General features: G+C 38.0%; 1 protein-coding gene across 1 annotated transcript; it reads right to left on the bottom strand.

Moving 5' to 3' along the window:
- Positions 1 to 10,482: 10,482 nt before the first annotated feature.
- On the bottom strand, positions 10,483 to 20,513 carry LOC124164244 (cold and drought-regulated protein CORA-like). Its single transcript, XM_046541486.1, has 3 exons — positions 20,268 to 20,513; positions 14,300 to 14,361; positions 10,483 to 13,162 (listed from the first exon to the last, which is right to left on the bottom strand). Exons 1-3 carry the CDS (start codon positions 20,283 to 20,285, stop codon positions 12,775 to 12,777), a joined length of 468 nt encoding a protein of 155 aa, XP_046397442.1. The 5' UTR covers positions 20,286 to 20,513; the 3' UTR covers positions 10,483 to 12,774.
- Between the last annotated feature and the right edge of the window lie 1,055 nt (positions 20,514 to 21,568).

Below are 21,568 nucleotides of genomic sequence, written 5' to 3'. Positions count from 1 at the left end.
TTTTTTGACGCAGGTGGAATAGGAAGCGTGCATAACTATTTTTCGTTTACTAGTAAAGTGTAAATAACGCATTGTTAAACCAATATAATTCATATTTGAGTATGAAGATGACATCTTTAAATTGCAACTTGTGGTTTGAGGTTGAGATAAATTTTACAAATAATAATAATAACAAAATAATAATGCAAATGCTCACAAAAATATAAAAAGTAAGAAAACATATTAACACATTATGGAAAAAAGTATTATGCTTCCAAGTTTCCACGGTAACGACAGATTATCAGAAATTCCTTAGTATCGTGTGAACGCTATCTAGCGGTAGATCACACGAAGTTGTCGTCGTTCTCACTTTGTAAGATTCTAATGCAATAGTTGGTCTTCACATTGACGCAAACGTATGTTCTTCGTAGAGGGAAAAGTACAGAAATTAAATACCAAAGTGTACCACCAGTGATCCATGCGCAATAAACGCGCTATTTCGAATTTTTGAAAAATGCGGAAAAATCCCCGCTTAGCGTGCATCTAAGGGTTAAGGTCAGTCACGACACTGCCCACGCATTTATCCGCACAAGTTTATTTTAAGCGCAATTAGGGGTCCGTGTGCCGTGATGACACATTGACCTTAAGCCTGTACCAAAGCCATAAGACTGGTAACCAAATAGTTCATCAGCCCTTCCAAAAATTCAGACACTTCATAACATCCCTGCCACCCTGGTCCCCCCAATTTCCATTTCGCAACCTTTAGCCGGACCAGAATTTTGCTTACGAAAGGTGACGTCATGAGAGATATCACTTTCATTGCTGCGTTTACATTCACGGGCGTCTGTCGGGTTTGTTAAATTTGTAGTAAACGAGCGGCCGATGATTGCGCGATCAATATTTCTGCGTAGGATGGTTTATCTACAAACCGTGAATTTGACGACATTTAGACCGTAAAAACCTGGAAAAACCCGTGAATTTTATAATCTATTTTGAGTGGGAACCCTGTTTAATACATTGAAATTATGTATTAATTTTAAATGCGTCAAAGCATGGGATTTAATATTATTTCAGTTGACCTTGTAATCAATTGGAATGGATAGGTTGTATGTGATACTTAAGAGAGCAGCGATATACGAGGGTTGCCCAGAAAGTAATGCACCATATTTTTTCTTTGCCATTTATTAATTGAACGTTATGAGACTTACACACACGAAAGAATGATGTTTCAACTACACACCCAATTTTTCTATGTTATCTCCAGTTCTATGGTCTTCCTCCAGCGCGAAGCAAGGACCTGTATACCCTGCTGGTACCAATCCTTTTTCTGACCCCAGAGCAATTTCTTCACTGAATGAATCACCTCCTCGTCGTCCTCAAAATATCTTCCACGAATGGCATCCTTTAATGCCGAGTGCCTTAAAATCAGTCTTCATTGGATGTGTGCAACCCATCCTTGAATATTGCTCCCCCATTTGGTCAACTGCTTCTCCCACCACACTAAAATTAATCAACCGTCCACTCAATTTCTTCTCAGCAATAGTTCGACATCGCATACCTCACCTCAGATTCTCTTCACGTGCCGAAATATTTCATTCACTTGGATTATTACACCCCAACCACCGCAGATTGGCGTTAGACATCAAATTTCTTTACCGCATCATGAATGGGTCCTTCAGATCCAGTGATCTCCTAACATTCTTTTCACTACGCATTCCTGCTCGCAAAACCCGCAATATTGAAGCTCTACACCAGCCCAATTTCCGTCTGGCAATATCTCATAGATCCCTTTTTTTCCGCCTACCTTCTATTTTCAATTCAATCTCCAATACTTCTTCCTCTCTTGACATCTTTGCCTCTCGCTCCAATTTTAACAACCAAGTGAAAAGTCTATCTTTTTGACACCGACCTTTTGTACGTATTGTAAACGTTGAAAATGGTTGTTATTTATGATATTATTTTTTACGTGTTTATTAATTATATTTACATAATTTATTTTGTTTATATACCCAATGTAAAGGCCTTAGTGCTGTTTTTGGTGTGTTATAAATAAATAAATAATGGGCCAAACAAGTGGAAGCCTGAGGGAGCCAGGTCAGGGCTGCAGAGTGGATGGGGTAACGCTGTCCCACCCTGTTTTGCCATGTGTTCAGCAGTCCTCGGACTTGTGTGGGGCCGAGCATTACCTTGTTGAATCAAAACATCTCCTCGGTGTGTATGGGGCCGAAGTCGCCGGAAGCGCGTCTTGAGGCCTATTAATCTGTTGAAGTATGCTTTTGAATCAATGGTTCCGCCTCTTGGCATTAATGGCATGAAAATGTCAACATCAGAGCTCGCTGCAACATTTCAGGTGCGACAGCTGTGCATAGTCTCCCTGACCGCTGCAAATATTGGACCACCGCCTAATTGCCTCCTGATGTCCTCGTCCTCCGAACCCAGCGACTAACTGTACACCTGTTGACAGCAGATGATCCATTGGCATCCCTCCATGATAATAAATATATGACATTTGGTTATCATTGACAGCATGGATGTCTTGAGTAAGGCGAATACAGGACATTAAGGTCCTCAGAAATTCGTCAGTGCGGGGAGTCGGAGTTTCGAGCCGAGCCGGGCCGCGAAACGCGATCGAAAATTGGAATTTTTTCTCAGGGTCGCAAACATTTTCCGCAGATTTTTGCAGAATACTTTAAAATTATGTTTACTTAATACCCTGACAAAAAATCATGATATACGTTTTTCTAAAACCAGAGATAATGACTACTTTATGTTAACTTTTGCCTAACAAAATGTCCGCCATTTTATGACCTAATGACCAATACTGCTTTCAAAATATCTTCGATACAGAACCTTAGGAAATCCACAAAAGTGTTATTTTCTTGAAAAAGGCAAATTTGAGGAATTTAGGTGCAAACAACTTCAACCATCACACGCAATCGATATTACCGGGGTCCGCCGCGTGGAGCCGGACCGCGACGCGCGGTCGAAAATTCGAATTTTCTCTCAGGGCCGCAAACTTTTTCCCAAACCTTTTGCAGACAAACGTTTAAATATGTTTTCTTAGTATTATTACGAAATATCTCGACATACATATTTCTTATAAAAAAGACAATGACTGCTTTAAGTGAAATTTTACTTGACAAAAGCTTCCGCCATTTTGATTCATTACAGCACACAAATATCAACAAAAATGTCTGAAACTTATGCAAAGTACAGGCAAGAAACTATAATGACAGATGAACATGTTAAAAATTTCATGAAAATCCATCCACTGCTCTACCATCTGCGTCATTTTTTACATTTTCGAAGAAAAATGATAAATGGCGTGTTTTTCGAAATTTTGTCATGTTTAAGCCTCCGTAACTCCGTAACAGCTGAGACTTAATAAAAATGACTTGCTATTTCAAGATCAGCAACTTTTACCCCGTATTTGTGCCAAATTTCAATTGTGTACCTCAAAAAAAGCCATTTCGGACTTTTGTCCGGCGTTTTTCGATTTCCGACCACTGTGCACCGGTTCAACTAGTTGGAAATGAAGTAGAAATATCACAGTATGATCAAAACTGGAAATAATAATGATTGCATCTGTAATCGTTTTTTTATTGCCTGTTTACCAGCTTCAAGGTCGTATATTGCTTGGAAATATTATTCGAAAATTCATAATCCAGTGTCCCCTCTACTTTTATCAAAGTTTAGTTTGAGCAACTCGGGTTCCTAATCCCGGTCCAAGGACCTAACTTGTAAAATAGACACTAATTTCTTGCCTGATGAATTATTTGGTCTCGGAACGCCGCGAGGAATTAAAATATAAATGTTTAAATATCTTCTAAGTGTCCATCTATGATTTGTCACTCAATTTAATTTTTGGAATAGGAAGGTAAAAGTGTATGATTAAAAAGTCGTTTAGGCCAATGCTGAGATGGGTTATTTCAGGAAAATTAACTAATATTTTTTTACATTTAAATATTACGGTAATGGGAAAGGAATTTAATGATTTTTTATGCATTCAATGACTTGCGTAAGTCTTGGCTTTAAAATAAACCATAGCTCATGGCTCCATAACAATATTGTGGGTGAAATAGAAGGAAGTATATGATTGAAGCCACATTCTTTTTTCTCGAAAAAATGCGTAAAAATCAAAATGCACATTAAACGCGCATTTTTTGCCAGGGGGTCTCGGAGTATAATGGATATAGAGGTTTTTATCAAAATCTGAGACCCTGAGGGACAAGTGTTTGTTGAATCTAGGTCGACTCACCCATATTGAAAATTATTTTTGTTCTCTTTATTTTATTTTCGTTTTCAATCATGAGATCTCCATATTTGTCCCCTAGGGTATTGCATCTTACCCTCATTTCTCTAAAGTGATTCCTTACTATCCTATAGGCAGCATCTACTTTTCCATGCACAACATTGATCTGTATGTCCTCACATATATTTTTCGTCCGTTCCTATATCCTTCCACGCTTTAGAAGTAAATCGTATCTTATTCTCTTGTTATTATTATGTTCGTCTTCTGTTTTCGCAATCCTGTGCTTTATTCACTCTAAGACTTGCTACGTGATCTATGGTTTGTTCTTGACGGCAATTTTTCCGCTATGACCTTGTGCAGCTGCTGCCTGTACTTAGTCCACTTACAGTATTTTTCCAGCTCTCTTCCACTCATTTCTTGGTCACATCCTCACCTATTTTGTTCTACATAGTTTCTTGAAATGCCAGTTGATCATTAGCATCCTTGAACTTTTCACCCTGACAGATGTAAAAACCGAAGCGGATTTATTCATTTTTTATTTTAGGCGGCTTTCCATCATAATTTAGGTATGATCACTATCGACATATGTTCCGTAATGGAAAGGTTTTGAAAACCTTTACGTGGTTCCTGTATACTTTTTTCACTATAATGTAGTCTATTTGGAATATTCTTAGGCGGCCTGGAATTTCCCATGTGCATCTTCTTTGCATGGAATTTTTGAATGCTATGTTGCCAATCACCAGCATGTATTCAGTGCTGAATTCAAAGAACCTCTCTCCTCTTTCATTTCGATTTCCTAATCCGTATTTCCTGATTAATCATCCGTCTTGACCTTCACCAACGTGCCATTCAAATCATCTAGATTAATACGATTCGTTTCACCTCTTTACCTGTTTGATCTGCTCTCTGCTGATGATCCAGTTTTGCTAATTTTAGACAACCATACCTCCCATGTTTACCTACCGAAGATAGAATTTTGTAAGAATAACTTCATCCAAGTAATGTCTTTACATTCACGTAGCTCACACAAAGCTAAGTCAGTAAATAAACCTTTTTTTGGCCCTGAAAAGTTTTATCATGTCTGGGTGTGATAAATGAATGATGTCTAACCCCAGAGGAGGAATCACGAGGTTCCAAGTAGCAATGCTATTTGGGAGGGCCTATGAGAAAACAGCAATAATCGGGAATGCAACAAAAGGATTACATATAGACTTGCGGTATTTACTCACTAGGTCCATAAGTGTTTGTGAGGTTCATTTCCTACCTTCATTGGCCTCAGACACGTTGGATCCGAAGCAAAGACGAGATGAAATGGAAAAAAAGAGGGAACTCCGGGAGAGAAAATGAACATAAGAAGGCGGAAAAACTTTTTTACGCTAACATATTCCTCCACTCCTTTACCACATTTATATCCATTCATTCCTCTCAAACCTTCCACCTCTGAGAATACTTTGCCTCGCAGACATCAGGAGGAACATGTCTCTCTTGAGAACATTAGACATTATCCAAAAGCATTGCAAGCGCAAAAGCGGCGAAAAAAAGCAAAGTGTGGCTAAAATTCTTACTAGTTCCCCCTACACCCAGAAACTAAACGTGAAGGTATCTAAAAACAAGGTAGATGTTTTCGGCATTAAGTGGCGGTTTGTTGACGGCAATCGGGAATTCACTACACCGGAAAAACTGCTTATGTCTATGGAGGTTGTGGAGAATTGTACTCAGATCCACCAACGGTTGATTGGATAATGTGTTGTGAATGTAAAATATGGAGGAAAGAACCTTGCACCACATATTCTGAAAAGAAAAACTTTACATGGGAAAACTATGATTAGGACTCTTGCCCCATAATGGGAGGACTCTTGCCCCACGTGAGGGGCAAGAAAACTGTGAAAAAATTAAAATGATTGCTTAAACGTAAATGCATGATGTTTATAATTGTTTGTTAGGTGAGTACTCTTGCCCCTCATTCCCCTATCCTCCTTCCCTGAAGTGAGGCATGGACAATGACGACGGCAGAGAAATGAAGTGTGCAGGCTTTCGAAATATGGCGCTGCGGAAGAATGATGAGTAGAATTGATCGATCGAGTAAGTAATGTGGAAGCCCTAAGAAGAGCGTGAGAGACGAGAATCCTCGCGAAAAGCTTCGTCATAAGAAGACGAAGCAGCCTGATCGGTTATATCTTCAGACGTGATTGCCTGATGACAGGTGGGTGGCAGGAACGGAAAAGAAGACCTCGAATAAAATATATAGGGTAGGTCTTGAAGTCTGTGAAGGAGAAAAAATGCGTAGATGCTGATGATTAGCGAAGTGGAGAGCAGTGTCACACCAATATTAGGATTGTTGCCCAGTGATGACGATGATTCAATATCTACATCAAAATCAGGGATTTGTTTATTTATCTATTGATCGAAATGCACTCATCACTCAACATCTACCATTTTAGGATACCGAGAATCTCTTGAAAATCATCGAGTAAATCTGAGATTTTTTATTTTTATAACTTTCTAGGATATTTACGCGCGCTTTACTTGAAAGAAATCAAAGTGGACAGGGTTGAATTACAATGGAATTACCTATTTTTGAATGTGGAAACGAAGATATAAAGTCTAATTTTGACTCTTCGCAGACGAGTATCTCATGCACCTGAGATTCCCTTTGTTTTCTGATTTCTTACATCAAATATTTGTATAATCACGAATATTTATCTTATTTATGGAACGGAAACAGTTAGTCATTGTTTCTTGTATGTTGGAAATCATTCTTCATGGAATTACAAACTTGGTACGTGGGTACATGCATAAGTACCAAAATAGTCTATGATGTATATAGATGTTTGATATGAGCGGACTCAGTGGCGGATCCAGGATAGGGAAAAGGGGGGGGGGCTAAGTAGGGGTTAACTTCCCAGCAGGATTGCGGGTCCGAACGAAATTACAATTCTATGTAGTGTAAAATGAATATTCAAAGGGGGGGGCTATAGCCTCCTTAGCCCCCCCCCCCATTGATCCGCCACTGTGCGGACTCATGTCCCTTTTAAACAATAGCATTTGGGCTGCTGAAAAGCCGTGCTAGCCATTGTGCGTTACTCATTTTTTCATAGAAATGATACGAATGTCATAGATTACAAGTAGCATGCTTAGCTGAATACTTCTGTAATTTTTATACTAAGTATCATTTTTTTAAATGATGCTTTTTTATCTCGTCCATTAGGCTCGTTAACGTCAGATGTATAGCACTGTGCATTAGCCGACAATGGCTCTGAATTTTAGCCTACTGTATTTCGTGTTATTGCTACGAACTGAAACCCGTGCACTTTTAGTGCTGGTTACATTTTGAAATAGAGGGGTGCATTATTAGTTTGTTTCAATATTCCTGTCTTTTTTTGCCTTGGTATTACCTTATTGCATCGCCATTTGTCATGGCTGTATGCTCTCTTTTGCTTTGGAATATTGTGTGTATTTTCTTCTGGCGTTTAGAGAGTGAGTCATTGCTTCCTATTTATTGGAAATCAAACTGTTTTTTAGTAATAAAGAATGGTGCCGCATTCGAATCCATTATTTTACCTTGTAGGGAAGGTGATATTATAAAAGGTACCCTTCTGAGGGACATCGCAGCTACATATTGTTTTCATCTGGACCAACCAGAGTAATGTCTACGAAGTTGCGCACATGATATCACTTCTTTTAAGACAATACTGGCTACTTGCACATCCATCTGACCACTGAATTTCGCGGATCAACGACAAACTACGAGCTTCGTGTATAGCTGTAACGCATTCGTTAACGCAATAATTATTTACCGCTAGACTGAGAAAGATATACAGCTATAAATTGTGCAATTGCGTGCCTAGAGTAAAGCGGACTTATGAAGGGGTCAGCGAGCAACTGGAAGGAGAAATCAAACCAGCTCATTTCCATGGGATGGGGATCTACGTCTAATGCCTTCACACAGAAACGCCGTTCGCTTTCACGAGGGAAAAGTGATCCAAATATCTCGTCAATGGTATAGAGATATGTGCATAACGTGTGTCGACGGCACTTCCCGCCTTTAAGTGCAGAAGTAATTATAGAAAGCTACATTGTGGAGGACATTGAGGCGCATCTTGCGATTATTTGCTCACATCAACCGCATACAAGTTGTTTTTGAGGTAAAAAAGCTCGTTAAAGTTATCATGATATGCGTTAGGTGATTATTTTCCCGGTATATCCAAGGCCAGTTCTAGACATTTGTCAGTGTAAGCAAACAAAATTCCGGTCGCCTCACTCAAAAATAACCTGAAAGGTAATACGATTAGCACGCGCCCTACGCGGCCGCGTACTTCGCTCATGGCTTAAACCGGCCCTGGGTATATCCGATATAAAAATCGTCCCTGCTCTACTGAGTTGTCACCTATCTGCAGCCACTAGTACATACTGATGAATTTTGAATTGCTTCGTATGCTGGATGAATCGAATCCCTTTGTAAATTCGGCTGTCATATTAATGCCAGTGATTTTTTTATAATTTCGAGACGTTACTGCTAAAGCTTGCTACAAGGAGTTATTTCGTTGAAACCGTGACCTGGAATTCCATTGTGTTCGTGTATTTTATTAGCAAGAGCTGAAAAATACCAAAGACGTTTCTTGAACCATTGAAACCCTAATATAAAAATCACTATTTTTGACATGATGCCAATAATTTATATAAAATGGCTACTTAACGTTATGATGTTGATAAAGAGTTAACTGCGATAGCTGTATCCTTATCATTTGTACTGTTGAGCTATTTAATGTACCCCGTAGATTCTACGATGATTCGCTAAATTATTTTGGAGTGAGAGTGGGAATAATTTTCATCCACTCGATTTTTAAACTCAAGTCATATCTCCATTCTCGTTTTCCAAGTTATCATAACTTGAAGTAAGTAGGTCCTACTTTACTCATAATGAAAAGAGCCTCTGTTTTCGGATTAAATTCTTCTGTGCTCGTTGCTGTAAGCTTGCATTGAGAATTAAATCTTCATATGTCTATAGTACGTGGAATTATTTTTATTTGTAGCGGCAACATTGGACGCGAATTTAGTTGCCTATTTCTTGTTAGTTAAAAAAGGTCCATAAGATTTTTGGTGCAATCTAGGTGTAGTTTCAGAAAATCGATAATTTATTTTACATTCCAGTGTTAATGCTGTTTGGGTTACTGGTAGGGTAACAATATTTTATGTTTTCCCCGAATGCGTGTGACGGGGTGTGGGAATATATTTTCGCTTACTGATTAGGAGCACTAGTTATCCATTCCTGGACCATTAGTATAACTGACTATTCTTATTTTCAGAATGTCTCTTTCCGGGTAAAACTTTTGGCTGTCATTCCATAACTATCACTCATTTTTATGTTAAATTATGTAACTGTTGGGGACACCTTCAACTCACCAACTTACTCGCTTAAAATATTTAGCTGATGTAATTCCTCATTGATATTCTTCACTGATGGTACCTACAATCAATGTAGGCATTGCAGTACATGATGCACCTGCTCATCTGCTCTTCATATTTTCCTGCACGTCATTTATTTGATTTTGTGAATTTGGGTAGTCCTTTAGCAGTTTCTTCGATTTAATATAATTATTTTGCATCGGTTGTGTAGTTATTAGAAGTTTATTGGCCACGACGGATGGTTTTCAGTGCTAATAAGTCATAATTTATTTTTTTCTGAGGGTCTTGAGACTTCATAAAGTTTTCCCCAACCATCTTGAAAGCCCAAAACTCCTACTCCATGTAATGCTAAATCATGTATAAAGTTACCTTCTTCGAAAAGTTTACCAAAAATATTGAAAATTTCGCTGCATGTCTCTCAAATATATTCGTCTTTTATTTAACTTAAGCTGAAGGTTCTAAATATAATCACAGAAAATATCAAATCCTGGAGAAATGGGAAATTGAGCTTAAATCAATTCCTAATTTTGATAAATTGCATTACGCCCACATTTTTTATTTTTATTTGTGGGCTTTCACCTGCTAAAAGGTATTCTAAGTGAATTAGCGTATAGAACTGGGACGCGTATCACTGAAACACTTTATTCCTGGATCTGTTTTATTTAGAATTTATAGTATTATTGTTATTGTTTGTCACTTGGATAATGCAATGTCATATCAACTACATGATAATGATCAACACGCATTCGAGGATATCTGTTTTTGAGCCTGAAGTATATTTTTGGGAGGACTTAGGAATTAATTGCTGGCTGGGTTTGAGGAGATTTTAAATCATAATGTCACTGTTAATTTTTACACTGTTTTATTGGCTGTCAAGTAAAATTACAGATATTGATTTATAAAACATCTTATAACATATAAATATAACTGCGGTGATTGTTCTTTGGTACACGGATAGAAAAATAGTTTGTATGTATCGGGAAGGGGCTGCGATGAGAGTTGACTGTTAATACCTTATTGTTTACTCAGATGGTTTACCATAGAAGGTGGATTATTTTCTAAGTTATTGGATGGATTGTGTTTAGAAGAACAAGTTAATTTTTCCGCTCTGTACCGAGACGAGTTCGTTGTAGTTTTCATTTAAGAGTTTATGAGATGACAACTATTTACATAACTATTATACGAGATAAAGCAGACACCATGCTTATTTATCCAAGGGATTTGTTTTCATCTGGAGAGCTGAAAAATATTTTTTTCGAGTAAGTAGTCGCTTTAAATTGGTCAGCTAACTTCCAGACTATTTACATAATCTTTTATCTCTTTTATAGTAAGGCTGCTTAGGGTTATTTGTAGTGTCGATAATTGCCATTTATGTCAACAGTCAAATGAATCTTAAAGAATTTTGAGAATATTTTCAATACTTCATAATTATGTGGGTTCATTTTATCGTAAAATTGCGAAGGTATCATCAGATTTCTAATTTAAGTAAGCCTTGTAATGCGGGTTAAAAAACCGGGAAATATAGTATAATTGGCTTCATTTGTGTCTTTTCATAATATTTATGTTCGGTGGATTTGTGGATTATCATCGGTTGTATGAGTAGAGAGCCTATCTTGATGAAATACAAAACGTATTGTCTATGATCGGAACTTCGAGTGGAATTATGTTATAAGCGAAGGTTAATGAGCCGAAAGCAGAATAAAGTAAAATTCTAATAAAATGCAGCGTAATTATTTACTTCTAAAGGTTATCATCATATGATCTGTGCATTTTCACTGGTTTTTAAATGGAAAAAATCCCTTATTATTTTTACTTCATCTGTATAATTGCTATCAAATATTAATAAGCGTCAGTGAATTTGGAATTCGCAGCGGTATTTGTGTAGGGGGACAGCCTCCAAGAAATAGATAATACAGTGATACTGGTCAGAATTTCATTCGGAATTATGTCATAATCGAAAGCAGGAGACCCGAAAACTAAAAGGTTTTTGTAGAGAACTAAAGTTCTATGGAAATTGAGCGGAATTTTCTACTGCCCAAGGCTATATTGTGCTGGAAGGTACAATAGGGGTTAGTTTCTCATTGAGATGAAATTGCAATAAAACAGGCAAAAAATTACGCATTATTTACAAAAAAGTTTAAAACGTAATAATTAAGGGACAAAAAATAACAAAATCAACAACAATATAAACGGGGCGAGAGCACCGTGGTAGCATGAGTGAGATATAGGAAGATGGTGAGACTAGTCATAATGGACTCTGCGACGAGTCGATACGCGTGTGTGTGGAAGATGCCATCATTGGCTCCCGGAGGGTCGCGGCATTCGCGAACTGAACCCAATTAAGAGTGCTTTTTCCGCCTCTTAGCGATTGCTTCCGAGAATATCAAGTCCTTTTAATCCATCGTTTATGCGTGCTAATTCCAAAATGCTTTTCTCTGAAAATTTTATGCGGTAGAAATTTGGTTGTTTCATATGGGCGTACCCAGCGAGGGGTAGGGGGAGGGGGCAGCTGCCCCCCCTAGAAGCAAAAATCGCAAAAGTCTTTAAGCAAAATCATTACTGAATTGAAACGAAAGTATTCAACAAATTTTCTTAAAACCCAAGAAAAATGATATATATTAGTATAAGAAATGTTACTAAAATAAAACTATTTTTTCAAGGAAATAATCTCATAAATCCCATGGCTTGCCCCTCCCCCCCAGTTATGATACTGGGTACGCCCTTGGGTTGATTGATTATTGGATCCTTTACAGTTACCACTTCACAAAATTACTTTCTTTAAATTTTGAATGAAAACCTATCAATGGCTAATGCATCAATGAATTATTTGGGGTTAACTGCGAGTGGCGATTCGTGTGTAGGATTAAGACCGTAACTTCCGAACATTTCAGTGGGGTGGTTTCATCCCTTTGACCCCTTCTCTCCGGATCGCTGCGGGCTTGTTTCCTTCGGCGAAATCGGGAAGGCACTATCTAGTTTCAGACGTCTCCTGGACGGCGTGCGGCGATCCTTGTATTGAGTTCAGTGTATTTGCAGCGGCCACGACTTTTGTGTTATTGGAGGTGGATGGAGTCGAAGTGTTAGTATTGTCGATGAGGACGCGATGAAGTGAGTGAGTGGGTGGGTGGATGGGTGTGTTAGCGGTGGTAGTGGCTGTCGTGGTGGTCGTAGCTTCCAACGTAGTGTCCGGGTGCGTGTCCGCCGTAGCTTGAGAATCCTCCCCCACTGTGGCCGCCACCGTAGCCGGAGACGCCGGCGTAGCTGCTGGCGGCTCCGTAGTGGCCGTGACCCGCGTCCTCGATGATCACTTCGCTGGCGCCGTGTCCGCCCGCGTAGCCTTCGTAGCCATGGCCGTGGCCGAGGCCGTGACCGAGTCCGTGACCGTGGCCGTGACCATGGTCGTAGACGATGGTCTCATGGTGATGGTGGTCCTCGTGGTGGTGGGGAATGTGGTGGTACTGGATCACTTTCTTCTCGTGGTGGAGTTCGTTGATGATGTGTGGGACGTGGACCTTTATATGAACGCTGTTAGGGAGAGGGAGACGAATAAGAATGAGGTGTAATATATGTTAAGGTACTATGGTCGACATGGTCACTTAGGTCGAAGATGATATTTTACACCTTTTGATGTTATTGTTTATTGAGATTTCACTGAGGCGACATCCTATTATAATACCGTGTATTCGAAACTAGTCGCCTTAATTAAAAGTTAAATGATAAGTAAAAAATAACATCTTATTGAGTTTTAGGTACGGAGAAATAGCATCAGAATACAAGGTTGCGGTTTATAAAGATAAGTTGAATGAATTATGAGGGACAAATAATATTTTGTAGTGGTCGGCCAACTTTTGATTACTTCGGGCCACATATTTAACTTGTCAAAGCTTTGTGGGACCTTAGTGATTGTAATTCCACGGGAGATTATATAAAATGGTTGATCGTCGTACTGAATCCGACATATCTACACTGTTTCCCGCTCGATGGGAAAACCAGAGTCAATCCAACTGAAAATAACTCGATGTCCATTTAGGGTTACTTCATGATTGATCAACCATAAATCATATTTATATTGATTATCGAAACTTGAGATTTTAATAAGTAATCCAGGACTAGCTCTTACATGGTCTTGATAAAAAAAATCAAATGGGAGTTGTGCTGCTAGATCTAAGACCATCTCAAAATGGGTGAGATTGCGCAATAGTATTGTTGATACTCGCTCAATGCTCTCGTTAAATTAGGCTTAAAGATAAATTGGTTGTGATAATTAAAATCGCACATGTTTGTCGAACCTTAATTATTTAATGTCTTTAAGAATCCAGAGTGTTAAATAAAATGCTGAAAAAGCTGGATACTTAAGAAAAACCGTTTTCATGGTAACTGCATAGTTCATCCAAAAAATGTTTGCCTTGCCATAGCTCAGTAACTAAGGAGTTGCGACCGCATGTTTATGGACATGAAATACTTAAAATTGTCCGTCCCATCTCCTGAAGCTTTGAAGATTCCTCCTGAAATACCCTGCATATGATTGAGGTTAATCGTTGTCTGTTGTTTGCGACTCTTTGGCATATTACATTGAGAGTTTTATTAATTTGCATTAATAAAGACTCGTATGGAATAGTAGTCTGCTCCTTCCAAATATTATTATGAATATTTGATACTCACTGTTCTTTTGATCCAAAGGAAGCTGAAGCCGTCGAAAATAGGGCAAAAAGCAGAAAAAATACCTGAAAAATAAATGAAAAGTTTGATAAATAAATTAGCTTATTTAATGTAATCGTTGCGTCATTTTTATCAGGCTTTCTGCGATAGGGAAAATCAAGATATAGTCCAAATCATGTCCAAATTACATGCTTTTAGCTATAGCATTAGATTATAGATAGCATTTCATGTTTTGGGTAAACCTGCACCTACCCTCAATATTCACTTAATGTACCCTAATAGTGAAAATTGGGTGTTTTCATTTCTTATTTTAAGTGTACATATAAACCTATAAGTATGAAAATAGAACGAAAATAATATTATAACGTTTTTAAGTGAACCACATGAACTATAAAATATTCGTTTCCGAATCTAATGCAGAATTAGCAAATGAAATTGGTGAAAATGGAAAATGTTCGGGAATTTATTTGTCAGTGAAGAAAAAATTCCACGAAAAGGCCTTCAAAAGCAGAATTCATTTTTAGGAGAGCGATTGTTCGCTTTTGCAATTCAACTACGAATCCTAAATATTCGAATGTTTCAAATCTTTAGTCATTGAGGCGATCCAATTCACTTGCAACACGAATGACGCCTGATTCTGGTCGCTTCAATTAAAAAAAAAATACTTCCACCTATATCATAATTTATATTCTGCTGATTTGTTGTCATCTATAAAAAAACGAATTATAACTAATTAAGCAATCAAAGGGATAAACAATGCATGAACGAATTTTCGAAAATATTGGTAATATTGTAACAAAATCAGTGACAGACGTGTTTGAAGTGAATAATTAGTGAATTTTTTCCTTGAACAATAAGGAAGTAGTAAGAGAAAAGGAAATGAAACCTTAAAAAAATATTTATCTTACATATATTTAATACAATTGATTTTACGCGGAAAAGGTCTCTTGTCAGAGATAAAAATGCGGATGGTGACGAGTACGTGATAGTACGTTCATTTTTGTGTCAGTGCTACTCGATTTCTTAGAGAGCCGGCGATTTTGTGTGTTCGATGGATTAAACTTTGGCTGTACTTCCGATAATCCTATCTAGGTATGTAATTTTGAATGAAAAAAAACCGAAAACTGCCAAATCTATTGATTGAACGAAAGGAAATCTCAAATCATACCATGAAGTATCATCGGCTATTTCAGAAATGAATATGATCTCCGAAAAAAAATGCAATAGATAATTTATTTCTTTGATTTTTGGTAAAACACTTATGTACTGCCTAACCTACTGAAAGGCTAAACCAACGTGGACGTCTTTATATATTAGAGGATGTCTGTTTGTCTCTCCGCTATGCGTTTCCGTACGGCTGCACGGATTGCAACCAAAATTAGTACAGAGGTGCATCTCATCGCCTTGGACTCTGTAGTACTTTCGGTTGTATTCGACGCGTCCTTTGCGTCGTTTTCTTTTTACAGTTTTTACGTCACATCGTACAACTTCTGTGGGAGGATATCCTGCTCGGTAAGCACACCTCTTGACACCATCAAAGAGAAAACATAAAAATCCTTTAATTATATAATCATTAAATCCAATTTCCATGATGCCCACATTTCTTGGTATTATCTTTCCCAAGAAACACCAAGTGGTCTGCTCGTGAGTCCATATTGAGGGTACGCTTCGTAGAGTCGCTGATATTAATGCGATGACTGAGCGGGGGTGTGCGCCGATTTCACCGTCGGCGTCCGCAACACCCTCAGAGGGACTTGTTTCACGGTCTGCTCCTCTTCCTCGCCCCTCTCCAGGCGCACATCCGTGATCACAAGAGCGCTCACCCCTCCCACTCAACCAACCACTATCTCGTTCTCCACGCTAGGCAGCGGGAATCCGGACAACCATTTCCTCTAGTCGGGTAAACCATGATGCCCCCGATTCTACGTCTATTTCCCGCATCGTGGTGTCTTCGCACAGCCGTCGCCAAAGTCTTCTCATGACTATCAATTAACCGGATTCCTGTCGCTGCGTTCTGTCCTTCTTTCGCCGCCCCCGTTATGGTCTCTTGATCGTGACACATATGAAGTTAGCTGTTGTGGAAGGACTTATGCGTGGCAATGATCCAGGAACTTATCAGGTGAAATGTTTTGCGTGCTTTTTGGCTATTTGATCAGGAGTAAAAAATTGGATCTACAACCATGGGTACCGATGTACCGAAACAACAGGGTGGAAATTTACTGGTCCCCATGAGAAAAAAAGGGATAGAAATAATTTCTGTGAGAAAGATTTTATAATTAAATTTCCTTTTATTCGGATCTTAGGGTATCATATCGAAATACCATGAAGGAAAATATGTTGACTTGAGAAAGTAGGGAATAGCTTCGATAATCGACAAGTAAATTCATTTACCTAGTCATCGCTGTTTAACTAAACAGATTTATATGTATACTACTTGTGTGTATTTATTATCATTCATTTGATATTGTGTTAAATTTGTGAGAAATAGGGATTTGATTAGATTAACTGATTTTGGCGTGATCTGGTGAACGATGAAATATTCATGGTGAAGCAAAAACCCAGTACTCTTCCACAAACTTTGTTTGCTCTCGACTAGTTTTGACGGCTATAGCGTCATTATCAAGACAAAACTGTTTGTCTTGATTATGACGCTGTAACCGTCGAAACTAGTCGACAGCAAATAAAAGTTTGTGGAACAATACTGGGTTTTTGCTTCACCATGAGTAGGGATTTGATCTCAATAAATCCAAAATTAAATTCAGTAACAATGGGTATGGTCGTGAAGCATGTGTTTTAATGAGTCATTGTATTCCCCCTAGAATTCCATGCAAATGAAATATATTGAGGCCGGTAATGTATTCTTGTTGCGTATGATATGAAATAGAGCGTAGCTAAGTTATTTCAGAATGAGTGATTCTTTTAGAAGAGACAGAGGAAATTCTCATACGTTTTATCAGTTTCCTCTCTTGTTTGCCAGGAGAGTAACACATGCCGAAATTCGTCCTAGAAAATGACCCGTAAATGCATCGATGGAACACTAACCCTCTACTCATCCATTTCGGATAGAAATTATGCTCCTAAGGGAAAATTATGCCTTAGGAAAATCAATGGAAACAAAACAAGCAAAGTAAATATTGAATAATGCTAATCAAGAGTCGTCTACCCACGCCTCCTCAATACGCGACGGGCAAAAAATATTTCTCGGAAAGCTGATCGCAATTTCCTCCTGGAATCTACTCCCTTTTTGCTTCTTCTCATTTGACGGAGGGAATTCTTTCAACTTTCCACGCACTGACCTTAAGGAGTTCGGTCCAGTGAAAGTCCACGCCTCAGTTTCACTATCTTTCAGCGAAGAGACCGGACTCTCCCATTTTCCAGTGAAAGGGAAAATGTTCGGCAGGTTGCCGGACTTTGAGGACCCGCAAAAATTTCAGATCTTCCCGCAAGTGCTTCTGGTGATTTTGGGGTTATTATTATACCATAATTAGGGCTTTGCGATTTTTTTCTCTTGGTTGGGTTAGTAATAAATTAAAATCAGTCACTAAAATTCGAATTGGGAATTACATGGACTGTTAATTTTATCAGTGGTATAAAGCTGGATAGCCAATAACACCACTGGAATGGCTAGTTTTCACTCATTAAGTAAATACTCATTACAATCCTATAGATAATTATCTGTCTTATCAAAATGCTTGATTATATTTCTTATGTTTGTACTGGCTCAAATCCTTAGAACAGTTTTCTGTATATTTTTAAGTAGGTAAGCAATTTTTTGATGGTCTGCATTGTAATGCATGACGAAAAAGGTGGAGTAAATACTTCATTTTTTCATAATTTCGAACCATTTTCAATTTGCGATACTTCTTCGTAAAATTGGCATTTCAGGAGGAATTTTTAAATGAAGTTTTTTCTGCTCTCACAGGTGAAATTTTTTCCTTTAAAGAATACCTGATGAAGAGATTCTCAATTTTTTTGAATCATTCAAATGACCTCATGAGCATCATTATATCTCCTGGCGTTCTGCTGTTAGTCTGCGCTCTGAAAAGTGGACTACTGATCTGATCAGATTTGAATGTAGTTATACCTTGTGGGTAGTTATTTGAGTAGGTTATCTTGAAGTCATGAGGCTTAATTGGTTATTACTCAGGCTACTGATTAGCCAGAAAATTTGAGGATCATAATTGTGGATTGTCACTTGGGAAAAAAATCTAACAATTATTTTTACACAGCTTATTCACAAATATAAATAGAGACTACAGCGATCGGAGACCTGATGGCTGGCCTTGTGTTGTTGATCTTTCACCGAGAAGGGCCATGTTCTTTTGATTGGGAAAAACTTATGTAGAAATTTAAACAACTAACCGAACATGCGAATCGTGAGCGTGGTGTTTGTGCTGGAGGATTAGAAATTAACAATAGAAGTTTAAATCATCAATACTTAATTTCGTCACAAACTTGGCTTACATTCTTTTATCAATACTAAAATGACATCGCATATTGTTTAGAGGGAAAGTCATGATTTTTAAACAAATTGCGCATAAAATACTACTTTATATTTTTTTAGAGAATGAATAAATTTTTCTGGTGCAATATTAAAGCATGCATTAACATTTTTCTGCGTCATTACGTGGAAGGAATGTAGTTGAAGCTTAGTTAATTGCCATTTTCAGATTGATTTTCTTAAACGTTTTCATATATTTCGACTCTGTATCACCGGGCACATTTTTGATGCGTTACATGAAAAGGGCAGAAAATACTTGTTAACTATCACTCATTAATGCACAAATGCATGGAGTTTATTTCATAACGACCGTATTATTGTGTACAAACACTCCGTAGTTTTAAAGTTTTGCTTTTGGTCTCTTGATTGCGGTTTTTATGCTCAGTTTAAATGTACTTAATTTCGTCACGAACTTGGTTTACATTTTTTTATCAATACTTAATTGATATCGCATATTATTTAGAGGTAAATTTTCATGATTATTAAACAAATTGAGCATAAAATACTCCTTGATATTTTTTTAAGAGAACTAATAAAGTTTTCTCTTGCCTCTGTAACATATGGATAGTGCCTCCGTAAAGTTATGATTATTTTATGCTGGAATCATAATACTTAAGCTTTCAATGATTGAAATTTTGTGCAGAAGAGAATCTACGCTTCTAGAATCGTAAAAACTCAATTTTCTTAAACGTAAGTCATCACTAATATAAGAAGTGGCGGCATATATACACGATAGCAAATAATGGATTTTTCTCCTTTCTTTCTAAGATTTACTCTTTTCTAACTAAGTTAACAGATTATGTATTTCCTCTTCCTGAAATTATACAGGCTTTTCAATTTGCGATACGGCTACTTAAAATTCATATTCATAAAGGAATTTTAAGTTCATTTTTTCTGCTCTCATTACTGCCGTTTTTTCCCATAGAAAGTAACTAACGAAAAAATGCTGAACGTTTTTGGCTCATTTAAATGACCAATCAGCCTTATTTTATCTGCTGCCGTTTTGCAATGTTAAGCCTGCGCTCTGAGAAGTGGACTACCCTGTTCAGAGTTGAATGTCGTTATAGCTTATGAGTAGTTATTTGAGTAGGTTATCTCGAAAGCATGAAACTTCATTGGATATTGCTTCCCGTCAAATTTTATATTAGGTAAATTCTGCTAGCCTGCCCAATCAAAAAATAGATTCGGAGTACAACCTTATTTTCTTATTTTTAATATGGGTCATAAATAAATTTTTTAATGTGTCATTAATGTTGTTTTTGCTACCGATAGTGAAAACATCATGTAATTTGACCTTTACCCTAGAAAATTAAGTTATTAATGTGGATAGTTACTAGTCTAAAACTAAAACTCGGCGAATTGTGTTCTATTGTGCATGTCACATCGAATAAAGTCCGGATGGGAAATATCTCTTCCTCTGCTCTCAATTTGGAAGCCCAGTACGAATAACGACCCTCGTTCCGCACTCACCGTCAGCCTGCAGTCCATCCTGAAGATTAGGCGCGCTCCCCTGGGACAAAAGCCGCAACCCTTTTTATACTCCTCTTCTTCTTCCGCTCTCAAAAAGTCGGAGAACTCGATGCAATCGGAGATCGAACTTGGAAACGTCCGAAGACTCGCTGCGATGCGCTCTCGGTATCCCTGGGAAATTTGTATATGGAAGGCCAAGTCTCGCCGTTGCGGACTCGATGGAATGGATGTGCGATGGAAACGGTGCGGTTGTGCCTGACACTTGGGCCGTCGGCGTCCCTTTATATACGCGCACGGACCCTCTTCCCACTTCTGCGGACCCTCTCCACGCCCCATGCCAGAAAGTGCTCGCGATTCCCATCCCCCTCTCCTCTCACTCGTGTGTGTGGAAGCCCATGGGTGGAAAATGAGGGGGAAGGGTGCGTGTTGTGCAGTGGTGGTGGGGAAGACGTGTTTCCCTCGCCCCCTCCCATCAACGGGCGTGATGAACTCACGGTCTGGTCGTCCATAGGGAGGGTGGGGATGCTGAAAAATCAAGAAGTGGGAATCAGAATGCGAGTTGCAGTTTCGCTGTATTGCCGGATCAGCTACTTTCAGTCTCGGTCACCGAAAGGAATGAGTGCAAGGATTCGTTTATTTTCCAGATGTTACGCTCTCGCTGTCGCTCTGATTACAAAATTTTATTTTTGCCGTTTGATTTCCCTCTTAATTTGATTTTGGCCTTTTTTAAAAAATGTATAGTATAAAAGGGAAATTTTTGGTAATTGAAGAGGAAATTTCAAATCTGGTGTGGGGGACAAGTGGGATGATTCGCTAATGCTCCATTTAAACCTGCGTCAACTGATCTTATAACTTTAACTTTAATAATTAGCGTTAATACATACCCACTCCACCACTTAAATGATCAACCAAGATATTTATAATAATAATTTTGGAAGTTTTAAATTCCCTATTAATTAGTGAGATTGTTTCTGACTGCTAAGTTGCTATTGATAGTTTTATTCTTGTTTCTTTCGTAGGAATTAAGTATTTACATGACGAAAAAATGATATTAACTCCGAGAAATAATAGAGCTATGCATTATATGTCACTCTGACGCAGAATCCAGGTCTCCTGTTACGAATTCACATTGTTGACGGAATATTGGATACACAAGATAAATCTGTCAAGGGTATCAATCACCCGACTATTGAAGCTTGATCAGGCATTTAATTTTGTTTTATTCTGAATAATTTATAAATAAAATGAAGAATATTAATTCAAAGAGTATGTAAATAGCTTGCTCTTAATTTATTTCACTC

The sequence above is a fragment of the Ischnura elegans genome, chromosome 1 (genome assembly GCF_921293095.1).
Source record: "Ischnura elegans chromosome 1, ioIscEleg1.1, whole genome shotgun sequence".
In the NCBI taxonomy this organism is placed as follows: Eukaryota; Metazoa; Arthropoda; class Insecta; order Odonata; family Coenagrionidae; genus Ischnura; species Ischnura elegans.
Note: the sequence above shows the minus strand (reverse complement) of the source record. Positions and strands in the feature narration are given on the sequence as shown.